The sequence below is a fragment of the Bufo gargarizans genome, chromosome 6, assembly GCF_014858855.1.
Source record: "Bufo gargarizans isolate SCDJY-AF-19 chromosome 6, ASM1485885v1, whole genome shotgun sequence".
NCBI classification, from domain to species: domain Eukaryota; kingdom Metazoa; phylum Chordata; class Amphibia; order Anura; family Bufonidae; genus Bufo; species Bufo gargarizans.
The window spans coordinates 286,759,167-286,782,133 of NC_058085.1; the positions used below are offsets into that span (position 1 = coordinate 286,759,167).

Sequence of the window (22,967 nt, forward strand, 5' to 3'; positions counted from 1 at the left end):
TTATCACATTAATCATAGGACAACACCTTTAAAGGGTGAACCCAGACAAACCCTTCTGTACTCATTGCAAAAGTCAAAGGCTGTTTTGTTTACATTGTCACACTGCTAAGAGAGTCTTCTGCCTAGAAGCTATCCCAGTGATGTCACTGGCACTTAGGCGGTTTATAGCGCTGCCCAGTATACCCATGAAAAGCCCGGTATGTCATCGGAGGTAAAGAAAAAGCCCTTGCCCTGTGCTATGCAGGCCTGTTACCACCTAGCCACAGATTGTGAGCCTCATTTACATTAAACCAGAGACACCCCTAAACAGGACCAGTTGTACTTTCTAATGGCACCATTTTATATCGCACACACTTTAGAGGAAAACATTTCAAATGGGATGAAATTGCAAAAAAATTAAATTCTGCCATGTTTTATGGGTTTCTTTTTTTACTGCATTCGCTATGCTGTAAAAAGGGCTACACAACGGCATGTGTCGTGCGACAATTTTTATAATGATAGTCTATGGTGTCAACATACGAGATGCTGCGCCTGCGACACAACAGTAGCAAAAACTCCATCCCAGATGGATTTTTCTGCGACTGTCGCGTCGTAGTGCGACACCATAGACTATCATTATAAAAACTGTTGCTCGACACGTCGTTGTGTAGCCCTAGCCTAATTCTCTGGGTCAGTACGATTACAACAATACCACATTTCCAGTTTTTCTTGTGTTTTAATACTCCGAGGGGTTAAACGTCCATGCTGGGTGTTAACGCCGATCACAAACAATGTCTCCGGGTGTCTTCTCTGTAGAACAGGAGGCACCCAGCGGCTATAGTGCCCACTCAGCTTCTGAGTGGTACCTCCGAACTGAAGCAGAGTTCTGATCCAAATTTTAAAATGGTTTTCCAGTTTAAAAAAAAAATAAAAAATCACATACTGAAGTTATTCACCAAAGTCTTTTGAGACTTCAGGGAATAACTGACTACGGCTCATCAGAGGCCATACATTTTAAATGCTGTACAGAGACAGATCTCCATACAGCATTAATGCAAAGTTTTAAGGGAAGCGACTGGATCTAGGATTCAGAGCTTGCTTCGCTCATTGCTAATACATACATCTAAGGCTCCATTCACACGTCCGCAATTTTCCTTACGGTCCTTTTTTTGCGGATCCGTGTTTCCATAAAAACCTTCAGTTTTTTTTTACAAAAGTGCATCCACATCTGTTCCATGTTTCCGCAGAAATAAAAAAGGAAGGAGGAATACATGCTGCTAGGGTTATGCGGATGATAAACGGATGACATTTGGTGTCTTTCCGCATGTCATCCGCTTTTTTGCGGACCCATTGAGTACAATGGGGCCGCGGACCGCAATTTGCGGCCAAAAGTAGGACATGCTTAATTTTTTTTGCGGAACCGCATCACGGAAGTGCTGATGCGGACAGGAATTACTCCCCCATTGAAATGAATGGATCCGCACCTGTTCCGCAAAATTGCGGAACAGATGCGGAAGGAAAATTGCAGACGTGTGAATGGAGCCCAACTGCTACACCAAAACACAATAGGACATCGTTAAAGGGGTTGCCCAGGATGAAGGGTCGATTCATACGACCGTATCCGATTTGTGGTCTGCACCACCCAGATATCAGCTGTGTGCGTGCCTGCACATTCTGCCCTATATTAGAAATGCTTATTCTGGTCTGGAATAAACACAAGAATAGCACTATTGAGATGAATAGGCCCATATCTGATCTGCAAAAAACGTGGATGGGAAGTGAACCGAAAATACAGTAATGTGCAGGAGCCCTTATATTGATGGCTGCAGTGCTGGCTCCTATTTACTTCAATGGGAGCAGCGCTGCAGTTACCATCTCCGGACACTATTCTGAAACCGCCGATTAGTGAGGGTGCCCGACCCCACCAATCTGATACCGACAGCCTAACTTGTGGACACGTCAGAAGTATTAATATCCTAGAAAACCTTTGGAAAAGAGGTGAATAACCAGAATACTGGTTTGCAATCAATACAGCTAACGATACTCAATATGCCACCATCCTACTATTTGGCCCAGGCAGCGAGATAGTCTAATTCCTGGAACAGCCTAGAAGATGTACTAAAACTTGACAGATGCCATGGTAAAACTGAATTCAGAAAAAGATAAAAACATTGTTCAACTTTTTAACAAAGTTACAGTAAAACACATTAGGGGGATCAAAACTGGAGCAAAGGAAAACTAGGTTATAGTTGCCCATAGCGAACCGACGGATTAATTTTCCAAATGAGCAAAGGGGGATAAAGGCTGCTCTGGGCAACTAAGGCAGCTCCTCTTTGCACGAGTTTTGATATATGTTCCCCATTTTATTCCATACTGATAGGGGGTCTTTCACTAGAGCAAGTTTTCTGTCCAGATGCAATGTGTGTAGCCAACGCCTAGACTGAATCCTGACATGTTCCACTCAACATCTCTGCGTTTGGGGAAGAAAAATAAAAATAGCAGCAGTTCTAGATTGTGCGTTTGTCGCACAGTTCTGGCTCTATAGAAGTGAATGGGGCTTGTGTGAAAATCGGAAACCATTCAGTTGCAATGTATTTTTTTTACAACCGTCACTGGAGATGTAATGGTTACACTACGGTTCTTCTGCACGTACTTGAAAATGTATCAAAACTCATTGACACACTGAACACAACTGCAGACAAAACTGACTGAATTTTAGCACAAAACCATCAGTTTTTTCCTGACCTGATCCTGACAATCTGTACACAGATGAGACACCGGCCTGTGTCACATACACAGGAATACTGCAGCTCCAAAAACAGTGGGGAAGATAAAAATGTAAATCATGCCAACTTTTTTTTTTCTACGGCCCAATTGCGATATGCAAATCCAACCTAATCGGGCTGCTTTTAAGAAGCCTAAACTCCTATTTTATTATGGACATCACAAACAGCAGGGAGGCAAGGACAACTAATTTTCGGGTAGCCAATGCTCATTTTGGGGTTTGTCTACCGAGATCTGTGAAAGCGGACTATAAAATTATATTCTCAAATAACATTATTAATGACAACCAGTTACAAATACTGCATAGAAATCAGGTTTTAATACCAAGTAATTATATTCCTGGCAGGCACATGTGATCAGTACATGAGCTGGTGATGCACAATCCACCATGACAAATGTTACCCACAATGCATCCTGTACTGGGCAGGCAGCCAGCGTCTGGATGAGCACGGCGTCTGCACGTCCCAATACTGCAGGGCCACATGTAACAGACAAAACGTGAGCAGCTCTGAACCAAGTGCAGGGATCACAAGGACAGACATGTTCACCTCACTTATATTAAAGGGGTTACACCAAAAAAAGTATTGCTGTGCAATGAATAGGGTTTTTTAAATGAAGTATTATCAGTGGTTCAGATGGCGACAAACGGGACCAGGAATTTGCAAAGGGCGATAAGACTTAAGTCTTATCGCCATTTGCGACTTGTCCCACCGCTGCGCTAAAAACAAAAAAAAAAAAAAACTTCATTCAGCAGACGCACCACGCTAGGCACGTCTGTTAGAAGAGCCAATCCCCTGACATCCAGCCTGCAGCCCAGAAATCTGCATAAGCTCCGCCCACACAATGCTGCAGAGCGATCTTGTCTGCAGGGGAGAGGACTGAGCTTCAGGAACGGGACAAGGTGAGTAGTTACTGCGTTTTTTTATACAGAGGTGGTAAAAAGGGCTTCATTACAACTGTGAAAGGGGCACACATCGGGCATTACAACTGTGAAAGGGGCACACATCGGGCATTACAACTGTGAAAGGGGCACACATCGGGCATTACAACTGTGAAGGTTGTACAATGAGGGCAATACTACTGTGAAGGGGTACAATTTTTCCCCCATTATTTTTAGTATTGGGGATGGAGGTGCCAGAGAAAGGACCTGCAGCAGGGACCATAAAGCACCACAGGGAACACAGAAGGGCTGAACCAAGGACAAGACAAAGGAGGTCCTCTATACACAGACAAATGGTTGGACACAGTGCAGGAGGACACATAAGGAAACTAAAACAATGGCTTACCTTCCCTTCATTATACAGGGTGGGCCATTTATATGGAAACACCTTAATAAAATGGGAATGGTTGGAGATATTAACTTCCTGTTTGTGGCACATTAGTATATGTGAGGGGGGAAACACTTCAAGATGGGTGGTGACCATGGCGGCCATTTTGAATCCAACTTGTTTTTTCAATAGGAAGAGGTTCATGTGACACATCAAACTTATTGGGAATTTCACAAGAAAAACAATGGTGTGCTTGGTTTTAACGTAACTTTATTCTTTCATGAGTTATTTACAAGTTTCTGACCACTTATAAAATGTGTTCAATGTGCTGCCCATTGTGTTGGATTGTCAATGCAACCCTCCTCTCCCACTCTTCACACACTGATAGCAACACCACAGGAGAAATGCTAGCACAGGCTTCCAGTATCCCTAGTTTCAGGTGCTGCACATCTCGTATCTTCACAGTATATGCTGTGCAGCACCTGAAACTAGGGATACTGGAAGCCTGTGCTAGCATTTCTCCTGCGGTGTTGCTATCAGTGTGTGAAGAGTGGGAGAAGAGGGTTGCATTGACAATCCAACACAATGGGCAGCACATTGAACACATTTTATAAGTGGTCAGAAACTTGTAAATAACTCATGAAAGAATAGTTACGTTAAAACCAAGCACACCATTGTTTTTCTTGTGAAATTCCCAATAAGTTTGATGTGTCACATGACCCTCTTCCTATTAAAAAAAAGTTGGATTCAAAATGGCCGCCATGGTCATAACACATCTTGAAAAGTTTCCCCACTCACATATACTAATGTGCCACAAACAGGAAGTTAATATTACCAACCATTCCCATTTTATTAAGGTGTATCCATATAAATTGCCCACCCTGTATATTCCCTTTTAGGTCCCTTTCACACGAGCGAGTCCCACACATTGAACTCGCAGCGTGTGTCAGGGAGAGCACCCGTCCTGACCCGGGGTCGCATAGCATTGTATCGATTTATGCTATGCAAAGCTTAGGCAACTTTCACACTGGCGTTTTGGTTTCCGTTTGAGAGATCCATTCAGGGCTCTCACAAGCGGTCCAAAATTGATCACTTTTGCCCTAATGCATTCTGAATGGAAAAGGATCCGCTCAGAATGCATCAGTTTGCCTCGATTCAGTCGCCATTCCGCTTTGGAGGCAGACACCAAAACCCTGCTTGCAGCGTTTTGGTGTTCGCCTGAACAAACAAAAAAACTGAGCCAAACGGATCCATTCTGACACAATGTAAGTCAATCTAGATGGATCCATTTTCTTTCAATGGTGTTTAAGACTGATCCAACTTGGCTAAGTTAAAGATAACACAAACTGATCCGTTCTGAACAGATGCAGACGTGAGTATTATCTGAACGGATCCGCACCAAACGCGAGTGTGAAAGTAGCCTTAAGCCTCTTGCACACGAACGCGTGCTGCAGACGGCAACTTGCAGTGTCCCATGTATTGCAGACCATCGGTGCTGGAAGTTCAGATAGATGATGGTAGGCGTGGAAAGTTTTTTTTCTTTTTTTTATTCATTCCCCAAAGAGTTAAAGGGATTCTCTGGGCTTTGAATATTGATGACCCATCTTCAGGATAGGTCATCAATATCAGATCGGTGGGGGTCTGATACCTGGCACCCGGCAGATCATCTGTATGAGGAGACTGCGCGCGTAGTGTGCAAGTGCCACCTCCCGTATCTCTTCATGAGTGCTGCTGCTTTGCCATAGACTTAGCAGCAGCGAGCATAATTAGTAATCAATATTAAAAAGCCCAGAGGACTGCTTTAATAAAAGCTGATCAATAAATTATATATATACACCCCAGGATGGAACTATCGAAAAGTAGCCCTCAAATCCAGTGTGAACGAAGGTTTATCGGACCAAGTCAGAATTAAAGGGGTTGTCCGGGTTCAGAGCTGAACCCGGACATACCCTTATTTTCACCCAGGCATCCCCCCTGAGGCTAGCATCGGAGCATCATGCTAAATTGCGCAGGGAAAGGGCTCTTGTTTTCAATAACACGGTTGGGGGGCTGCTGGGGTGAAAATGGAGGAATGTCCGGGTTCAGCTCTGAACCCCGACAACCCCTTTAAAATCAATATACGAGTGTATTACTGTACTGCGGCGGAGGCAAAGTGCACGGCGTCATAGCAACCAATGACGCCGTGCACTCCTGCACTAAGGATGCCAGTCCGGTATCTCACGGACCGTGTGAATGAAGCCTAAGACGACCAAATAGAATGAGGAGGAGAGATACGGGACACAGTAATGCTTTAGGGCTCATGCACACAAACTTATTTTCTTTCAGCTACCGTTCTTTTTTGCAGACCTTATGCAAAACCATTCACTTAAACGTGTCCACAAAAACAACGGAAGGCATTCCGTTTCCGTATTTCTGTTCCACAAAAAGTAGTGCATGTCCTATTGTCTGCAAATCACGGTCCGAGCCCCGATTCAAGTAAATGGGTCGGTAAAAAAAAATACAGAACACACGTATGTCATCCGTATTTTGCGGATCCATATTGTAGAAATGCTATGCCCAGCCCATATTGGTCATGTCTTTGGTGATTAATAAGTTGCTGTTTCCAATCCACACAAAAAACGGATCGTATAAAGAAACCATACGGATATGCTTTGTGAAATAACAGCCAAGGACTTAAATCAGAGGGGGAAAAAACCTCATATATACGTAACAACGGATCTATGAAAAACAGACGGCGAAAAACGGTTGTGTGCATGAGCCCTTAGGGCTTGTTCACACAAAAAAAATTTGCGTTCAGTATATTGGCCTTTTTGGGCGTTCCGTATACCATTCATTAAAATTAAAATAAAATAAATAAAAACTGAATGAACTCCGTATGCATTCTGTATCTGTATTTCCGTTCCATTGAAAGATAGAACATGTCCTATTATTGCCCACAAATCACGTTCTAAGGCTCCATTCAAGTCAATGGGTCCGCAAAATGTAATTACTGTATATGCCATAAGGAAAACGGAACGGAACCACTACTAACCACAAAAAACTGATCTGTTAAAAACAGCCCGCAAAACACTGAAAAAGCCATACGATTGTGTGAACGAGCCCTTATTCACAGTGTTCAGTCAGTGATCTTGAGCCAAAACCAGGTGCAGATCTTTCCCTTATCTCTGTGGAGGCTCCAATCCTGGTTTTAGCTCACAATCACTGACCAAACACTGTGTGAATGAGGCAATTTGTATTTAAATTTGGCAACAAAAAATTTGATTTGGCTCCTAAATTTTTCAGTGTAGGACCAATGGCTCCTAGGTAATTATATTTAGTCTGGAGCGCTGTGTCATATACATGCAATAGAATAAGTGTTCACCTTATGAACGTTACATTTTACTCTCTGTAGCGCCCTCTACTGTTTCTCCTTTAGGTCCAGCTTCTCTTGCATGTAGAGGCGGACTAACGGCTCAGATTCCCTCTCCCATACATCCCCTTGGTGCTGGTGAAATTATCTCAGAGAAGCAGGTAAAGCACGTGCACCTTTCAATAATCCCTACACGTATAATAGCTCTCTCTCCCTCTCTAGGCAGCAGAGCAAAAAAAATTACATACCCTGGGGTAGATTTATTAAACCTACAGATGCCGTAAACGTAGACAGGCTGGACCTGCACCCGATTTATCACAGTGCTAGCTTTTCAAGCAAAAAAAAAAAAGTTGTTTACATGCAGGGACTGAAGCTCAGAAAAGATAGCCTCGAACACATGGAGCCAGAACTGAGAGTCGGGGAGCAATTAAAGGGGTTCTCCGGACTTTTAATATTGATGAACTATCCTCAGGATAGGTCATCAATATCAGATCAGTAGGGCTCTGACACTCTGCACCCCTGCTGATCAGCTGTATGAAGGGAAGGCGCAGTGTGCCGTCTCCCTTCCTGCTCGCTGCTGCTTTGCAATAGACATAGCAGCAGCATCAGGAAGAGAGTCCGGAGACGGCACTTGTACCTGTGCGTGCCATCCCTTCATACAGAATATGATCGGTGGGGTGCTGGGTGTTGGACCCCTGCAGATCCGATATTGAGGACTTATCCCGAGGAAAGGGCAATATTAAAGGCCCGGAGAACCCCTTTAAGTAAGCGTCCCGTAAAACAGGTCACACTGGGTGGGAGGCTATTTAAAAACCACGGAACAGTTAAGACTTCCCAAACATGTCACATGATGTTCTAGAATCCCCCTTCATGAGAACAACCTCTAAAGTGCCAAGAGGCTATCCGACCTCCCTACACGACCAGGCATAAAATGCATTACTGATCCTTGTCTCATACAAGAAAGGAACCCCGAGGTCCATAAGCTATACAAGTTTACAGCTCCCCCTGCAGAATAGTGTTCAGACACACATGGCGGCTCCACTGCGCACAAAACAGCGTCCGTTCCGCAAATTATAGAACTTGTCCTATTCTTGTCTGCATTGAAAAATGCGGACTCCACACGGCAGGCGCGGACATAGTCGTGAAGAATTAAGCTGCTGACTTCCACAGAAACTACCGCATGTCCCCTAAGATTGATCAGGCTGAGTGTCCTAACACCAGGGCTGGATCCACACCAGTATAATACAGACAGGTTTTTCCATCCATAGTATTCCCATAGGTTATGGTGCCAGATACTTACCAGCTCCCCACCACCAGGTTTCAGCTCCTTAAGGTGATACGACCCATCGCTGCTGCAGCAGGACACGCGACCGCCATCAAACCAGATGGTGACGAATGGGACACGAATGCGGTGGACTGAAGAAGCTAGAACCTGGCAATGGGTAGCAGGTAAGTACGCTTCCCTTCGCAGGTCCAGCCAACAGGCCCCTGAAGGTGAACAATGCCTTTACATAAGTTTGGAGCCAGCTCACCCTTCCTCGTGCTCCCAGAATCTGTTCTGCTCAGACGCCGCTTGGAAACATGTAAAACCAAATCGGCGGGCGTCTCAGAATTAATAAATCAGGGCATTATTCAAGAAAATCCCTACATAACAAGCGATTGGACTTGTCCCTCATATGGCAGCGTGGCGCTGCCTTGAGTAAGGACACTGAGGCTGTCTAAAACGCGTAGGCCTTAGGCATTACTTGAATCTTTTAGCCACCACTTTTATGAGTGGATTTTCTTAAATAAAGCCCTGATTTATGGATTCTGAGACGCCGGCCGATTCTATACCTTGACGCCCGCGGTTGGGTTGTAATAAACAGGATGGTAAACATGTCCGCATTATGCCCGAGTAACTTTAGCCTAAAGACTACTGCACGCGACCGCTTCCGTGATAGGATAAGTTTCGTATTTTCTTGCAGGGCCGCGCAACGGACGTACGGATGCGGACAGCACGCGGTGTGCTGTCCGCATGTTTTGGGGTCCCATTGAGATGAATTGATCCGCAAAAAAAATGTGGATCAGATGCAGACCAAAACTACAGTGGTGTGCACGAGGCCTTACACATGTAGGAAACCTTTGGACCAGGATTAGGCCTGACGTACACGATCCTGGTGACTGAGTTATTAAGCCCACGGTCGGTGGGTCCAGGACGCAACGGTCTCCATTACCTTCACAGAACCTGCAAATGTTCAACTCCACCACAGACCCTTAGCACCCAATAAGCCCCCTATTCAAGCCTCCAGTACACCCTAATACACCTCCTGCCCACCCAGAGATATTCCAAGCTTCTCCAACCTCACGTGAGCCAAGACAGCCCAAATCCTCCAGATGTCCTGGTTATAATATGCCCAATACCACCCCAGCCAAAAAAAAAAAGTCCCCCACATCCAGCCCCCGTCAGTAAACCTCACACTGACCTCCAGGGCCACATCCACAACCTTCACACGAAACAGAATTTCGGAGCCCCCCTCAAACACGCGCCTCATGCCCCCTCATACCTCACCAGAGTGCCGAGCTACCACCCTTCGATGCCTTGCTGACTGCGCCTCAGACGACGGCCTCCATTTTGTCCCAGCCATTACCCGCCCCACGTCCCTCATACCTAGGCGCGGCTTACTGCTAGGGTCCACAACATGGAAACAAAATATTACCCGAAAATATTATCGCGTTACCGGGGAAGTCCCAAAATCCTCCGTCTTCCAGCCCCGGGTCCGGATAAAGCCCGCTCACCTCACGAAGGAGATCGTCTCACACGACAACCGCCGCCATTAGCCGTTCAACTGCGGGGTCTCTGCGGCTCAACTGCACGGACTGCAAGAGAAAGTGGCAAGGGCTCCCCCTACTGGTGACTGACTATGCGCATGCGCGTTAACGCTCCGAGCGCTAGTAACACAGGCTGAGAGGTATAGGGCAAATGGCGGACAATGTATTAAACGCATGCGCGGAAGAAGTCCTCCAGTGGGAGCTTTTAGGGACGTCTTTGCGCATATAATAATAAAATCACCGGTTATCCTATTCTGTCATATGTTCAAACTAAAGGCCTAGTGATATCCGTATCTAGGAAAGATGGGTAGCACTGGGGAGAAGGTTGAGACTAGAATGGAGTTGTTACAATGAGGTCCTCCCCCTGGAGTCAGTAATCTATTCTGTTCACTATAAAGCAGGCTAGGATGGAGTTGTTAGGAGGAGGTCCTCCTGTTCTTCATGTTACTTATTAAATTCTTTGCATTCTTAATTCTGGAAACTGTTTTACTAGATTTATGAATTTCCGATATCATTTTTTCATATATATTTTTATTGATGCAATAGAAAAAATTCAATTCTGCTTGTTTTCACAAATACATAAAAATAGAACTAAGGGGTCATTTATTTTCAAATATATACAACCTTTTGGTGTATTTTTGGTGCAGATTTTTTCGCAAAGGTGATTTGCGGCAAAATCTAAGACTTCTTCCCCTTCCAAGTCACTTACACCAGTTCTAAATAAGGAGGAATGGCGGGGAAGGGGTGGCCCGGCTCATTTATCATTTCCTACACCAATGATGTAATTCTAAGCCGACATGATCAAATTCAGAGTTTTACAGTTGTGTTCACACAGCACTGCCATTTTCTGTTTAAACTCTCATTAATGGCTGTGTGGTTTTGCCAATAAAACACACAAGTGTCAATCAAAATGCCACTTCTAAAACCACGCCGACCGCTTGAGCACACCCTTCATGTATTTTAATTTCACAGTTTTATCTGCCACAGCCGACTAGAATAAGGACTTCTCAGAGAGGACCAATATTAACTCAATAAGCCACAGCAAATACAGGAGGACCTCCTTCTGCCCACTCCATTCTAGCCTGCTCTGTATAGAAAAGACTAGGTTACTGACTCCAGAAGGAGGACCTTCTTCTAATATCTCTACAGCTTATATCACTGATAATAGAGGAGGGCCTCCTTCTAACACCTCTGCAGCTTCTAGCAATGATAATAGAGGAGGACCTCCTTCTAACAACTCCATTCTAGCTGATTCTATAGTGAACGGACTAGATTACTGACTCCAGGAGGAGGACCTCCTTCTAACACCTCTACAGCTTATATTACTGATAATAGAGGAGGACCTCCTTCTAACAACTCTGCAGCTTCTAGCAATGATAATAGAGGAGGACCTCCTTCTAACAACTCCATTCTAGCTGATTCTATAGTGAACGGGCTAGATTACTGGCTCCAGGAGGAGGACCTCCTTCTAACACCTCTACAGCTTATATTACTGATAATAGAGGAGGACCTCCTTCTAACAACTCTGCAGCTTCTAGCAATGATAATAGAGGAGGACCTCCTTCTAACAACTCCATTCTAGCTGATTCTATAGTGAACGGACTAGATTACTGACTCCAGGAGGAGGACCTCCTTCTAACAACTCTGCAGCTTATATTACTGATAATAGAGGAGGACCTCCTTCTAACACCTCTGCAGCTTCTAGCAATGATAATAGAGGAGGACCTCCTTCTAACAACTCCATTCTAGCTGATTCTATAGTGAACGGGCTAGATTACTGGCTCCAGGAGGAGGACCTCCTTCTAACACCTCTACAGCTTATATTACTGATAATAGAGGAGGACCTCCTAACAACTCTGCAGCTTATATTATTGATAATAGAGGAGGACCTCCTTCTAACACCTCTGCAGCTTCTAGCAATGATAATAGAGGAGGACCTCCTTCTAACAACTCCATTCTAGCTGATTCTATAGTGAACGGGCTAGATTACTGACTCCAGGAGGAGGACCTCCTTCTAACACCTCTACAGCTTATATTACTGATAATAGAGGAGGACCTCCTTCTAACAACTCTGCAGCTTATATTATTGATAATAGAGGAGGACCTCCTTCTAACACCTCTGCAGCTCCTAGCAATGATAATAGAGGAGGACCTCCTTCTAACAACTCCATTCTAGCTGATTCTATAGTGAACAGGCTAGATTACTGACTCCAGGAGGAGGACCTCCTTCTAACACCTCTAAAGCATATCCTACTGGCTCCTATTCTACCATATTACTGGCTCCAGAAGGAGGACCTTATTTCTCCAACTATTCTAATAAGGGTCCATGCACATAAACATATGCCATCTGAGATATACAGTCCGTGAGCAGGGCATATGTCCCAGAGCGCATAGCTTCATAGTTTACTATAATGCAGTGCACATCGAGCGACCCGCGGGACTACTGTCCCAGACTCGTATTATCATGGGACATGATTGATGCTGCTCTGGGACATATGGCCTGCTCATGAACGCTATGTCTCGAAAGGCACACGGCACACGTCTGTGTGCATGGTCCCTAACATGCAGTTGTTAGGAGGAGGTCCACACTTTGTAGTCAGTAATATATTAGAATGGAGTTGTTAGCAGGAGGTCCTTTTCTCTATTATCAGTAATATAAGCTGTAGAGGTGTTAGAACAGGCATCCTCCAACTGCGGCCCTCCAGCTGTTGTAAAACTACACCTCCCATAATGCCCTGCTATAGGCTGATACCTGTAGGGTGTTCGGGCATGCTGGGAGTTGTAGTTTTGCAACAGCTGGAGGGCCGCAGTTGGAGGATGCCTGTGTTAGGAGGTCCTCCTCTATTATCAGTAATATAAGCTGTAGAGGTCCGAAGCCAGTAGTATAAGCTGTAGCGTTTTTAGAAAGAGTTCCTCCTCTTGGAATCATTGTTCTAAAAAAGTTTCCTTGAGAATGTAAAGAATTTAATATCAAGAACAGGAGAACCGCCTCCTAACAACTCCATTCTAGCCTGCTTCATAGTTAGTGAGCAGACTAGATTTCTGTCTTCAGTATTCTAGCCTGTTCAGCGTGGAGCATGCTAGAATGGAGTTGTTAGGAAGAGGTTCTCCTGTTCTTGATGTTATTAAATACCTTACATTCTCAATTAAGTAAATAGTTTTACTATTAAGAATTTACCTTTATTATTTTCTTGTATATTTTTTCTATGCAATCTGATGCCACTGAGTGTTTGATATCCAAAGCTTGTCTTCATGCTGCAGATATCAAAAACTGATTAAAAACCTTTCCATAGAAAAGAGCCTCACCCCCCACCATTTTCTTTGATTTCACATAAAATGTTATACGAATGTAGTGTGAGGTGGGTGTGCAGTTGGCCTCCTCTACCACCTCACCCTCCATTCCTGCCAATTTTCAGAGCTCTGGTTACCATGTAGTGGGCAGAAGAATATGTAGGTGTTCTGTATGGGCCCTATTGCAATTTGATATATATATATGTTTTGGTGATGTGAACTTGGGGGTGTGTATCTCACCTGGTGGTTCAGTCTCCCTGGGTGAGGTAGCTGAAATGCAGAAAAGTACTGCATCAGTAAGGCATAGCTTGCTGGAGATTGGTTAAAGTTGTATGGGCTGGATTTCTTTGGACTGGGAGTCAGGTTGGTAGTGTGAAACAACTGAAAATATGTCATATTCTAGGTTCTTCAAAGTAGCCACCTTTTGCTTTGATTACTGCTTTGCACACTCTTGATGACCTTCAAGAGGTAGTCACCTGAAATGGTCTTCCAACAGTCTTGAAGGAGTTCCCAGAGATGCTTAGCACTTGTTGGCCCTTTTGTCTTCACTCTGCGGTCCAGCTCACCCCAAACCATCTCGATTGGGTTCAGGTCCGGTGACTGTGGAGGCCAAGTCATCTGGCGCAGCACCCCATCACTCTCCTTCATGGTCAAATAGCCCTTACACAGCCTGGAGGTGTGTTTGGGGTCATTGTCCTGTTGAAAAATAAATGATGGTCCAACTAAACGCAAACCGGATGGAATAGCATGCTGCTGCAAGATGCTGTGGTAGCCATGCTGGTTCAGTATGCCTTCAATTCTGAATAAATCCCCAACAGTGTCACCAGCAAAGCCCCCCCACACCATCACACCTCCTCCTCCTTGCTTCACGGTGGGAACCAGGCATGTAGAGTCCATCCGTTCACCTTTTCTGCGTCGCACAAAGACACGGTTGTTGGAACCAAAGATCTCAAATTTGGACTCATCAGACCAAAGCACAGATTTCCACTGGTCTAATGTCCATTCCTTTATATTATATATATATATATATACACATACACACACACACACACACACACACAAATTGAAGTCACATACTTGATTTATTAAATATATGCTTTATTTAAAAACTTTTCAATAAATACCCTTTGTCCTGTGTGTGCATAGATATAACTGCAGGGTGTCTGTATGTCTGAGAACACTGCACCTTAATGTAAATTGTTGACATGTTCTGAGAGACCAATAATAAAATTTGGTTGTCTATTTTCAGCCCCAACACCAAAGAGAAAAAAAAGTGAGAAACCGTTATTAAAGTGTTTGTTACCAACATTTCAGAACCATTTACAGTTTTATACATTAAATACAGACTTGCATATGAAAAAAGTAATGCCACTTTCACCAATTTGATCAGTTTGTTTACCTGCAAGAAATACAAAATAAAGTTAATGACACTTTAAGTATATAAAATTGTCTATTTGCCTCTTGTTCCTGGTAACTCTGCCTCCATACACAAGACAGCTGAAGTGACTGAAATATGAGGGATGTCGTTTTTAAACGTGCATGTAGGCCAAGTTCAGTCACTGTATTCACAGTGCGCTTATCTAGTCTGTAATACACTTTTAGGCTGTTTGCTACTTCAGCAGGTAAAGTAGGGCGGCCAGAGGTCCAGTTTCAGGCTCCCTGTCCTCAGTCTGACACAGGGCCTGAATGGACTCCGCTCCCTCTCATACAGCAGCACGGTGCAGGGAGAGTCCCCATCTCTCCACAGCAGACGACATGAAGTTTATTTTGTATTGGCTGCGGAATCGGAGGGAGTATTGCCTAACATTATCAGGGTGTGGCTTAGTGGGGTCAGGCACCCTAAGCCTAGAGTATGGGCACCCTAAGGTAGAGAAGCAAGGCTGGATTAAGACAGCATATTTAGGACACTGCTTCCAAACTAGGGCTAGCCTGTGTCTGCTGTAAGGCGGGAGTTTAGACGCTGTGGTGTATAGGCACATGAGCACACTGCCATTATGCCATCTAAATACAGTGGAATTACACAAGTAAAGTGCCAATGGCACACTGGAATGCACCCGCACCGCCATAGAAACACTGCTATGCCATTAAAGGGCTTCTGTCACCTGCGCCGATGACTTCTTCTCTTTCGGTGATGTCATCGGCGCAGGCGCACTGAGGGAGTTCTGAGGAGACGAGCCTCCTCATCTCAGAGTGCCTGCGCCGAATGAACAGAGGCACACGATTTTTAAAATGCTGACAGGGCCGGCTGGAGGAGGAGATCGCGGCTGGCCCTGTCAATCAACACGACGAGGGGGGCGGTTTTTTGCGGCGGCTACCAGCAAGTAGACGCCCTACTTGCTGGTAGAGACCTGATTTGCATATTATAAAACTTAGTTTTTATAAGAAACGGCAGAATGAAAGTAAGTAACACCATTATATTCTCATATATCGCACTATAAGGAATGTAACTAGCCAAAAAAAAATAATAATGACTTTAGTGGGGTGACAGAAGCCCTTTAAGCTGACATCACCAATTTGAATCCCAGCTGAGGTGCTTACACGGGTCTAGGGCTGCAGCTAACGATTATTTGAATAATAAATTAGTTGTCGATAATTTAATCGATCGGGGGGAAAAAAAAAATAAAATTACAAAACAGAGGTTTATATGATTTTACTTGAAAAATTATGTTCAAAGGCCATATTAAAACAAATTGTGGGCGGCGCTGTTATGGAGAGGGGGTCCTGTGCCCAGATCCCCCTCCCCATAACAGTGCACAGATCCCCCTCCCCATAATAGTGCCATAGACCGATCCCCCCCCATAACAGCAAAAGCCCCGCTGCTCACAGCAGACTAATCACTGCATCTTTATTTTACCTTACAGTGACGCTCCAGTAACAGGCAGAGCTGACGGCGGCGTAACGTCACTCACGAGATGCACCTGCTCCGCCCACTTTATGAATGAAGGAGGCGGAGCAGGCGCGTCACATGAGTAGGTGACGTTACGCTGCCGTCCGCTCTGCCCGTTACTGAAGCGTCATTGTAAGGTAAAATAAAGATGCAGTGACTTAACCACTTCAGCCCCGCTAGCTAAAACCCCCTTAATGACCAGGCCACTTTTTACACTTCTGCACTACACTACTTTCACCGTTTATTGCTCGGTCATGCAACTTACCACCCAAATGAATTTTACCTCCTTTTCTTCTCACTAATAGAGCTTTCATTTGGTGGTATTTTATTGCTGCTGACATTTTTACTTTTTTTGTTATTAATCGAAATTTAACGATTTTTTTGCAAAAAAATGACATTTTTCACTTTCAGCTGTAAAATTTTGCAAAAAAAACGACATCCATATATAAATTTTTTGCTAAATTTATTGTTCTACATGTCTGATAAAAAAAAAAAATGTTTGGGTAAAAGTTATAGCGTTTACAAACTATGGTACAAAAATGTGAATTTCCGCTTTTTGAAGCAGCTCTGACTTTCTGAGCACCTGTCATGTTTCCTGAGGTTCTACAATGCCCAGACAGTAGAAAAACCCCACAAATGACCCCATTTCGGAAAGTAGACACCCTAAGGTATTCGCTGATGGGCATAGTGAGTTCATAGAACTTTTTATTTTTTGTCACAAGTTAGCGGAAACAAAGGTTTAGTCTTACCGGTAAACGGTTTTCCAGGAGTCCGACATGACAGTACCCACTGGAGGATGTCCTATTGGATCTCTGTAGGGACAGGAAGCGTGAGAGGTTAAAAGGCCCCTCCCCTACCCTCCCACCAGTGTTCTTTCCAATTACTACACCAGATAGGATCCAACGTATTTATTAAACTTCCATGTTAGACACACATCGGAAAGATAATTTTAAGGATCCTGGCAATAACCGAAAAGAATTATGGGGGGGAAAATAACGGGTACTGTCATGTCGGACTCCTGGAAAACCGTTTACCGGTAAGACTAAACCTTCGTTTCCAGGACGTCCCTCCATGACAGTACCCACTGGAGAACTACCAGCTCAACCACTAGGGGGGGACCACAGCCTGAAGGACCTTGCGACCAAATGCCAGATCCTGGTTGGCCAGGGAATCTAATCTATAGTGCTTAATGAATGTAGAGAAACTGGACCAGGTTGCGGCCTTGCAAATCTGCTCTACAGAAGCATCTGCTTTCTCTGCCCACGATGATGCGACTGCTCTGGTGGAGTGGGCTCTTAAGGGGAACGGACAAGGAAGTCCTTTCTGTGAGTAAGTCTCTCGAATCAAGTCTCTGATCCAGCGGGCTAGAGTTTGTTTCGAGGCCTTGTTGCCTCTGTTCTTTCCCCCAAAGGAAACAAAGAGGTTCTGTGATCTTCTCCACGGCTCCGTCCTTTGGAGGTAAGCGAGAATGGTTCTTCTTACGTCGAGGCAATGGAACTTTTCTTCTTTCGCATTCTTAGGGGAGGTACAAAAGGAGGGAAGAATTATTTCCTGCTCTCTGTGAAACGGTGATACCACTTTTGGCAAGAAAGATGGGTCTAATTTCAGAATGACTCTGTCATCCAGAATTCTCAAGAATGGTTCTCTGATGGAGGGCCTGAATCTCCCCAATTCTACGAGCTGTGGTAATAGCTAGTAAGAAGACTGCTTTAAGGGAAAGCATTTTATCTGATAATTGGTCAATAGGTTCAAAGGGGGACCTACAAAGACTCTCTAGGACTACATTCAAGTCCCATGGGGGAACCGTCTGTCTAACAGTGGGTCTTAACCTGGAAATCGATTTAACAAACCTCCTAATCCACCTGTGGTCGGCCAGAGGGGTGTCAAGAAAACTACTCAAAGCCGAAATCTGGACCTTAAGGGTACTGGGCTTTAGGCCCAGGTCGAACCCTGCCTGTAAAAAGTCCAGAATGCAGCCTATAGATGGGGCCGAGATTCCTGGATGAGTGCCTGCGAGCCATGATAAAAACCTTTTCCATATCTTTAAGTATATGGCAGAGGTTACCGGTTTTCGGCTCTGCTGTAAGGTTGAGATTACCTTATCCGAAAGGCCTTTTCTTCTCAGGATCTGCCTTTCAGGATCCAGGCTGTTAGCATTAACTTCTCGAGATTCGGGTGTTCCAGGGGCCCCTGAACGAGAAGGTCCTTCCTCGCTGGAAGGGTTATTGGGTCTTCTAGGAGTAAGTCCGTCAGGAGCGGAAACCAGGCTCTCTTTGGCCAGGCTGGGGCGATCAGGATAAGGGTCGCTGAGCAAGCCTTTAGTTTTTTCAGGACCAGCGGAATTAAAGGAAACGGAGGAAAGGCATAAGCTAATTCCATGTCCCATTTCTGGGATAAGGCGTCTACACCCCTCGGATTGTCTCTGGGGTTCAGGGAGAAGAATTGATCTACCTGGGTGTTCCTTCTGGAGGCAAATAGGTCTATCTGTGGGAACCCCCATTGATGGCATATTTGAAGGAAAACTTCTCGGTTTAGACACCATTCGCCTGCATCTAGACAGTGTCTGCTCAGAAAATCTGCCGCGGAGTTCTCTGCCCCCTTTAAGTGGACCGCTGTCACAGAGAGGACTTTCCTCTCTGCCCAGTGAAATATTTTTTCGGATAACTCCAGAAGTAGAGGGTTCCTGGTACCCCCCTGACGCTTCAGGTAACATACGGTGGTTATGTTGTCTGACAGCACTCTGATGTGGTGGTTGGAGAGAATATATTCGGCTGACGTTAGTGTCTTCCATACCGCCTTCAGCTCCCTGTAGTTTGATGATCTGCGGCTGTCCAGGGTGGACCATTTGCCCTGGAAGACATGTGCTTCCAGATGGGCCCCCCAACCCCACTGGCTTGCATCCGTGGTGATGATTATAGAAGGATTCGAGGGGCTGAAGAGATTCCAAAGGGGAGACACTGGAATTGATAATGAAGAACCGTCCCCTCCTGAATGACTGCAAACCTGAGATATTTCTGGTGTAGGGGGTGAATCGGGATGTGGTAATACGCATCCTTCAGGTCCAAGGTGCATAGGAGGTCTCCCTCTGAAATCAATGGAATTGCCGACTTTATGGATTCCATCTTGAATTTTTGATAGGTTATTGATTTGTTCAGGGACTTCAAATTGATAATTGTCCTGAAGGATCCGTCTGGTTTCTTTATTAGAAAGAGACTTGAGTAGTGACCTAGAAATTTCTGATTTTCCGGAACCTGGACGATAGCATTTAATTTTAGTAGTTTCTGCACGTCCAGACCTAATTGATTCTGCTGACTCACTGAATGGACTTTTGTAACCAGGAATCTTTCCGGGGGAGGACCACGGAAATCTAATTTTACCCCTTCTCGGATGGTCTTTAGGATCCACTGGTTTTGGGTAATCCGAGTCCAGGATTCCCAAAATAAGCGGAGCCTGCCCCCTACTGGCCTGATGTCATTGCTTATTTGGGCCTGAGCTGGGATTGAAGAGGAAACCCCTACCTCTCCCTCCTTTAGGGTAGCTCCATCTACCTGTTTTACCTTTCCCTCTCTCTGAGGGTGTATACTGTTTGGAGGTCTTACGAAAGGGCTGCACAGGTTTTTTTGCTTTTTCCTCTGGAAACCCTTTCTTTTTATCGGCTGCGCTTTCCAGAATGGAATCGAGGACCTGGCCGAAAAGGTATGTTCCGGTGAAGGGAATTGCGCATAATTTGTTTTTAGAGGCAATGTCTCCCGTCCAGGATTTGAGCCAGAGGGCCCGTCTTGCGGTGTTCGTAAGAGCGTCGTTCCTGGCAGCGAAACGAATGGACTCTGCTGAGGCGTCCGCCATGAAGGATGCAGCAAATTTTAATAAGGGTAAGGACTCAAGAATTTCCTCCCTGGAGGTCTTTATCTTGAGATGCTCCTCCAGTTGCTCCAGCCATAAGCACATTGCTCGAGCCACTGAGGTTGCTGAAATGTTAGCATTAATAGTGGCCGCTGAGGATTCCCAGGCCTTCTTCAGGAGTCCATCCATTTTCCGGTCCATGGGATCTTTTAATTGTGAAGAATCCTCGAATGGAATAGATGTCTTCTTCACCACCTTGGCCACCTGGATGTCGACTTTTGGAATTTCATCCCAAAGTTTAGTCTCCTCTGGATTGAAGGCCAGTCTGCTCTTGAATTCTCTGGGAATATAGAGTTTTTTGTCACCTTCTTCCCATTCCTCTTTGATCAGATCTTGAAGGTAAGAATTCACCGGGAAAATCTTTCTTTTCCTGGCCCTTAATCCGCCGAACATCTCGTCCTGTATAGAACGTTTCGGCTCCTCCTCCTCCACTGCCATGGTCTGCCTTACTGCAGTAAGGAGCGAGTCCAGCTGATCCGAGGAAAACAGGTATTTCCTAGGCTCCTCTGACACCGACGGGGGGATCTGATCCTCCAGATCGTCTGAAGGGTACCCGGTTTCTTCCTCTGAATCCGATACTAAGTGTACCCTGGTACGCTTGGACGGAGGGGAAGCGGGAACTGGAAGAGAAGGGGGCTGATTCATTCCGGCCGCCTGTACTTCCTCCCTGACGATGGTTCTCAGCTCTTCCAGAAAGGATGGTTGTTCTTCCTTCAGGATTCTTGCTAAGCAATCCATGCAGAGGGCCTTTCTATACGATTCAGACAGCTTTTTTGTGCATGTCGCACACTTCTTAGCTTTTTTCTTAGTGTCTCCATGCGGTCTATGTCCCGCCTCCTTTTCCACCTTAATAGGGGGAGAAGGAGATATAAGAACCAGCCTAGGGGGAACTATACACCTGCCAGCCGGATACTACTTACATTACCCTGGACGAGGGGGTCAGCAACCGCATCTAGCTTGCTCACACCTTGGGCCTCCATGATGCAACCGCCACATAAGCACACATCATAGCATTTAAATAAGGTTCCTACCTTACAGGCCCTCCCCTCATCGCCGCCGGGACCGCCTCCTCTTCTGGGGGACTCTTCCATAGAAAAATCAACCCCACATGCGAGGCCCCAAATCGAGGCCTCCAGCATGTATGCGCGCCGCCATCTTGGACGCGTCACTTCCGGGTCGCACAGGAAGTGACGCCGATCGCGTCATAGAGGAGGGCGGAGCCGCTGCTGAGCGCAGAGCTCCGTCGGAGAAGCCGCTCAGCGTCCAGGTACCTGCGGCCTGCTCAGGAAAAAAAGGTACCGGACAAGCTAGGGGACCCCTTCCCAGAGGGGTGCTGGCTTTTAGGCCCCACGGAGGCTGAAGAGGAGAGGCAAGAGCCCCCCGACCAGCCTCGGCCTAGTGTTCGCTCCCTACATTTAGCAGGGATCCACTCACTGCCTCCTATCCCTGTAGGGACAGGAAGAACACTGGTGGGAGGGTAGGGGAGGGGCCTTTTAACCTCTCACGCTTCCTGTCCCTACAGAGATCCAATAGGACATCCTCCAGTGGGTACTGTCATGGAGGGACGTCCTGGAAAATGATGATTTATTTATTTATTTTTTCCTTACAAAGTCTCATATTCCACTAACTTGCGACAAAAAATAAAAAATTCTAGGAACTCGCCGTGCCCCTCACGGAATACCTTGGGGTGTCTTCTTTCCAAAATGGGGTCACTTGTGGCGTAGTTATACTGCCCTGGCAATTTAGGGGCCCAAATGTGTGAGAAGAACTTTGCAATCAAAATGTGTAAAAAATGGCCTTCGAAATCCGAAAGGTGCTCTTTGGAATGTGTGCCCCTTTGCCCACCTTGGCTGCAATAAAGTGTGACACATCTGGTATCGCCGTACTCAGGAGAAGTTGGGGAATGTGTTTTGGGGTGTCATTTTACATATTCCCATGCTGGGTGAGATAAATATCTTGGCAAAAGACAACTTTTCCCATTTTTTTATACAAAGTTGGCATTTGACCAAGATATTTTTCTCACCCAGCATGGGTATATGTAAAATGACACCCCAAAACACATTCCCCAACTTCTCCTGAGTACGGCGATACCACATGTGTGACACTTTTTTGCAGCCTAGATGCGCAAAGCGGCCCAAATTCCTTTTAGGAGGGCATTTTTAGACATTTGGATACCAGACTTCTTCTCACGCTTTCGGGCCCCTAACATGCCAGGGCTGTATAAATACCCCACATGTGACCCCACTTTGGAAAGAAGACACCCCAAGGTATTCCGTGAGGGGCATGGCGAGTTCCTAGATTTTTTTTTTTTTGGCACAAGTTAGCGGAAATTGATTTTTTTTGTATTTTCTCACAAAGTCTCCCTTTCCGCTAACTTGGGACAAAAATTTAAATCTTTCATGGACTCAATATGCCCCTCACTGAATACCTTGGGGTGTCTTCTTTCCGAAATGGGGTCACATGTGGGGTATTTATACTGCCCTGGCATTTTAGGGCCCTAAAGCGTGAGAAGAAGTCTGGAATATAAATGTCTAAAAATGTTTACGCATTTGGATTCCGTGAGGGGTATGCTGAGTTCATGTGAGATTTTATTTTTTGACACAAGTTAGTGGAATATGAGACTTAGTAAGAAAAAACAAAAAAACAAAAAATTTCCGCTAACTTGGGCCCAAAAAAAAGGTCTGAATGGAGCCTTACA

General features: G+C 45.3%; 2 protein-coding genes across 10 annotated transcripts in view; both read right to left on the reverse strand.

The window, feature by feature from the left end:
- Window positions 1-10,262, reverse strand: part of DIDO1 (death inducer-obliterator 1) — a 61,110-nt gene extending 50,848 nt beyond the window's left edge. For 3 of the 9 annotated variants that reach the window (XM_044299792.1, XM_044299789.1, XM_044299785.1), the window contains exon 1: window positions 10,156-10,262. The gene's annotated coding sequence lies outside the window, so the exon portion shown is untranslated. Of the gene's footprint in view, window positions 1-10,076 lie in introns of all 9 variants that reach the window. The other 6 variants (XM_044299788.1, XM_044299787.1, XM_044299783.1 and 3 more) reach the window with 3 other exon arrangements.
- A 9,045-nt stretch (window positions 10,263-19,307) lies between these two features.
- Window positions 19,308-21,713, reverse strand: LOC122941849. Its single transcript, XM_044299314.1, has 2 exons — window positions 20,197-21,713; window positions 19,308-19,861 (listed from the first exon to the last, which is right to left on the reverse strand). The coding sequence occupies exons 1-2, from the start codon at window positions 21,005-21,007 to the stop codon at window positions 19,845-19,847; spliced, it is 828 nt and encodes a 275-aa protein (XP_044155249.1). The 5' UTR covers window positions 21,008-21,713; the 3' UTR covers window positions 19,308-19,844.
- Window positions 21,714-22,967: the final 1,254 nt, after the last annotated feature.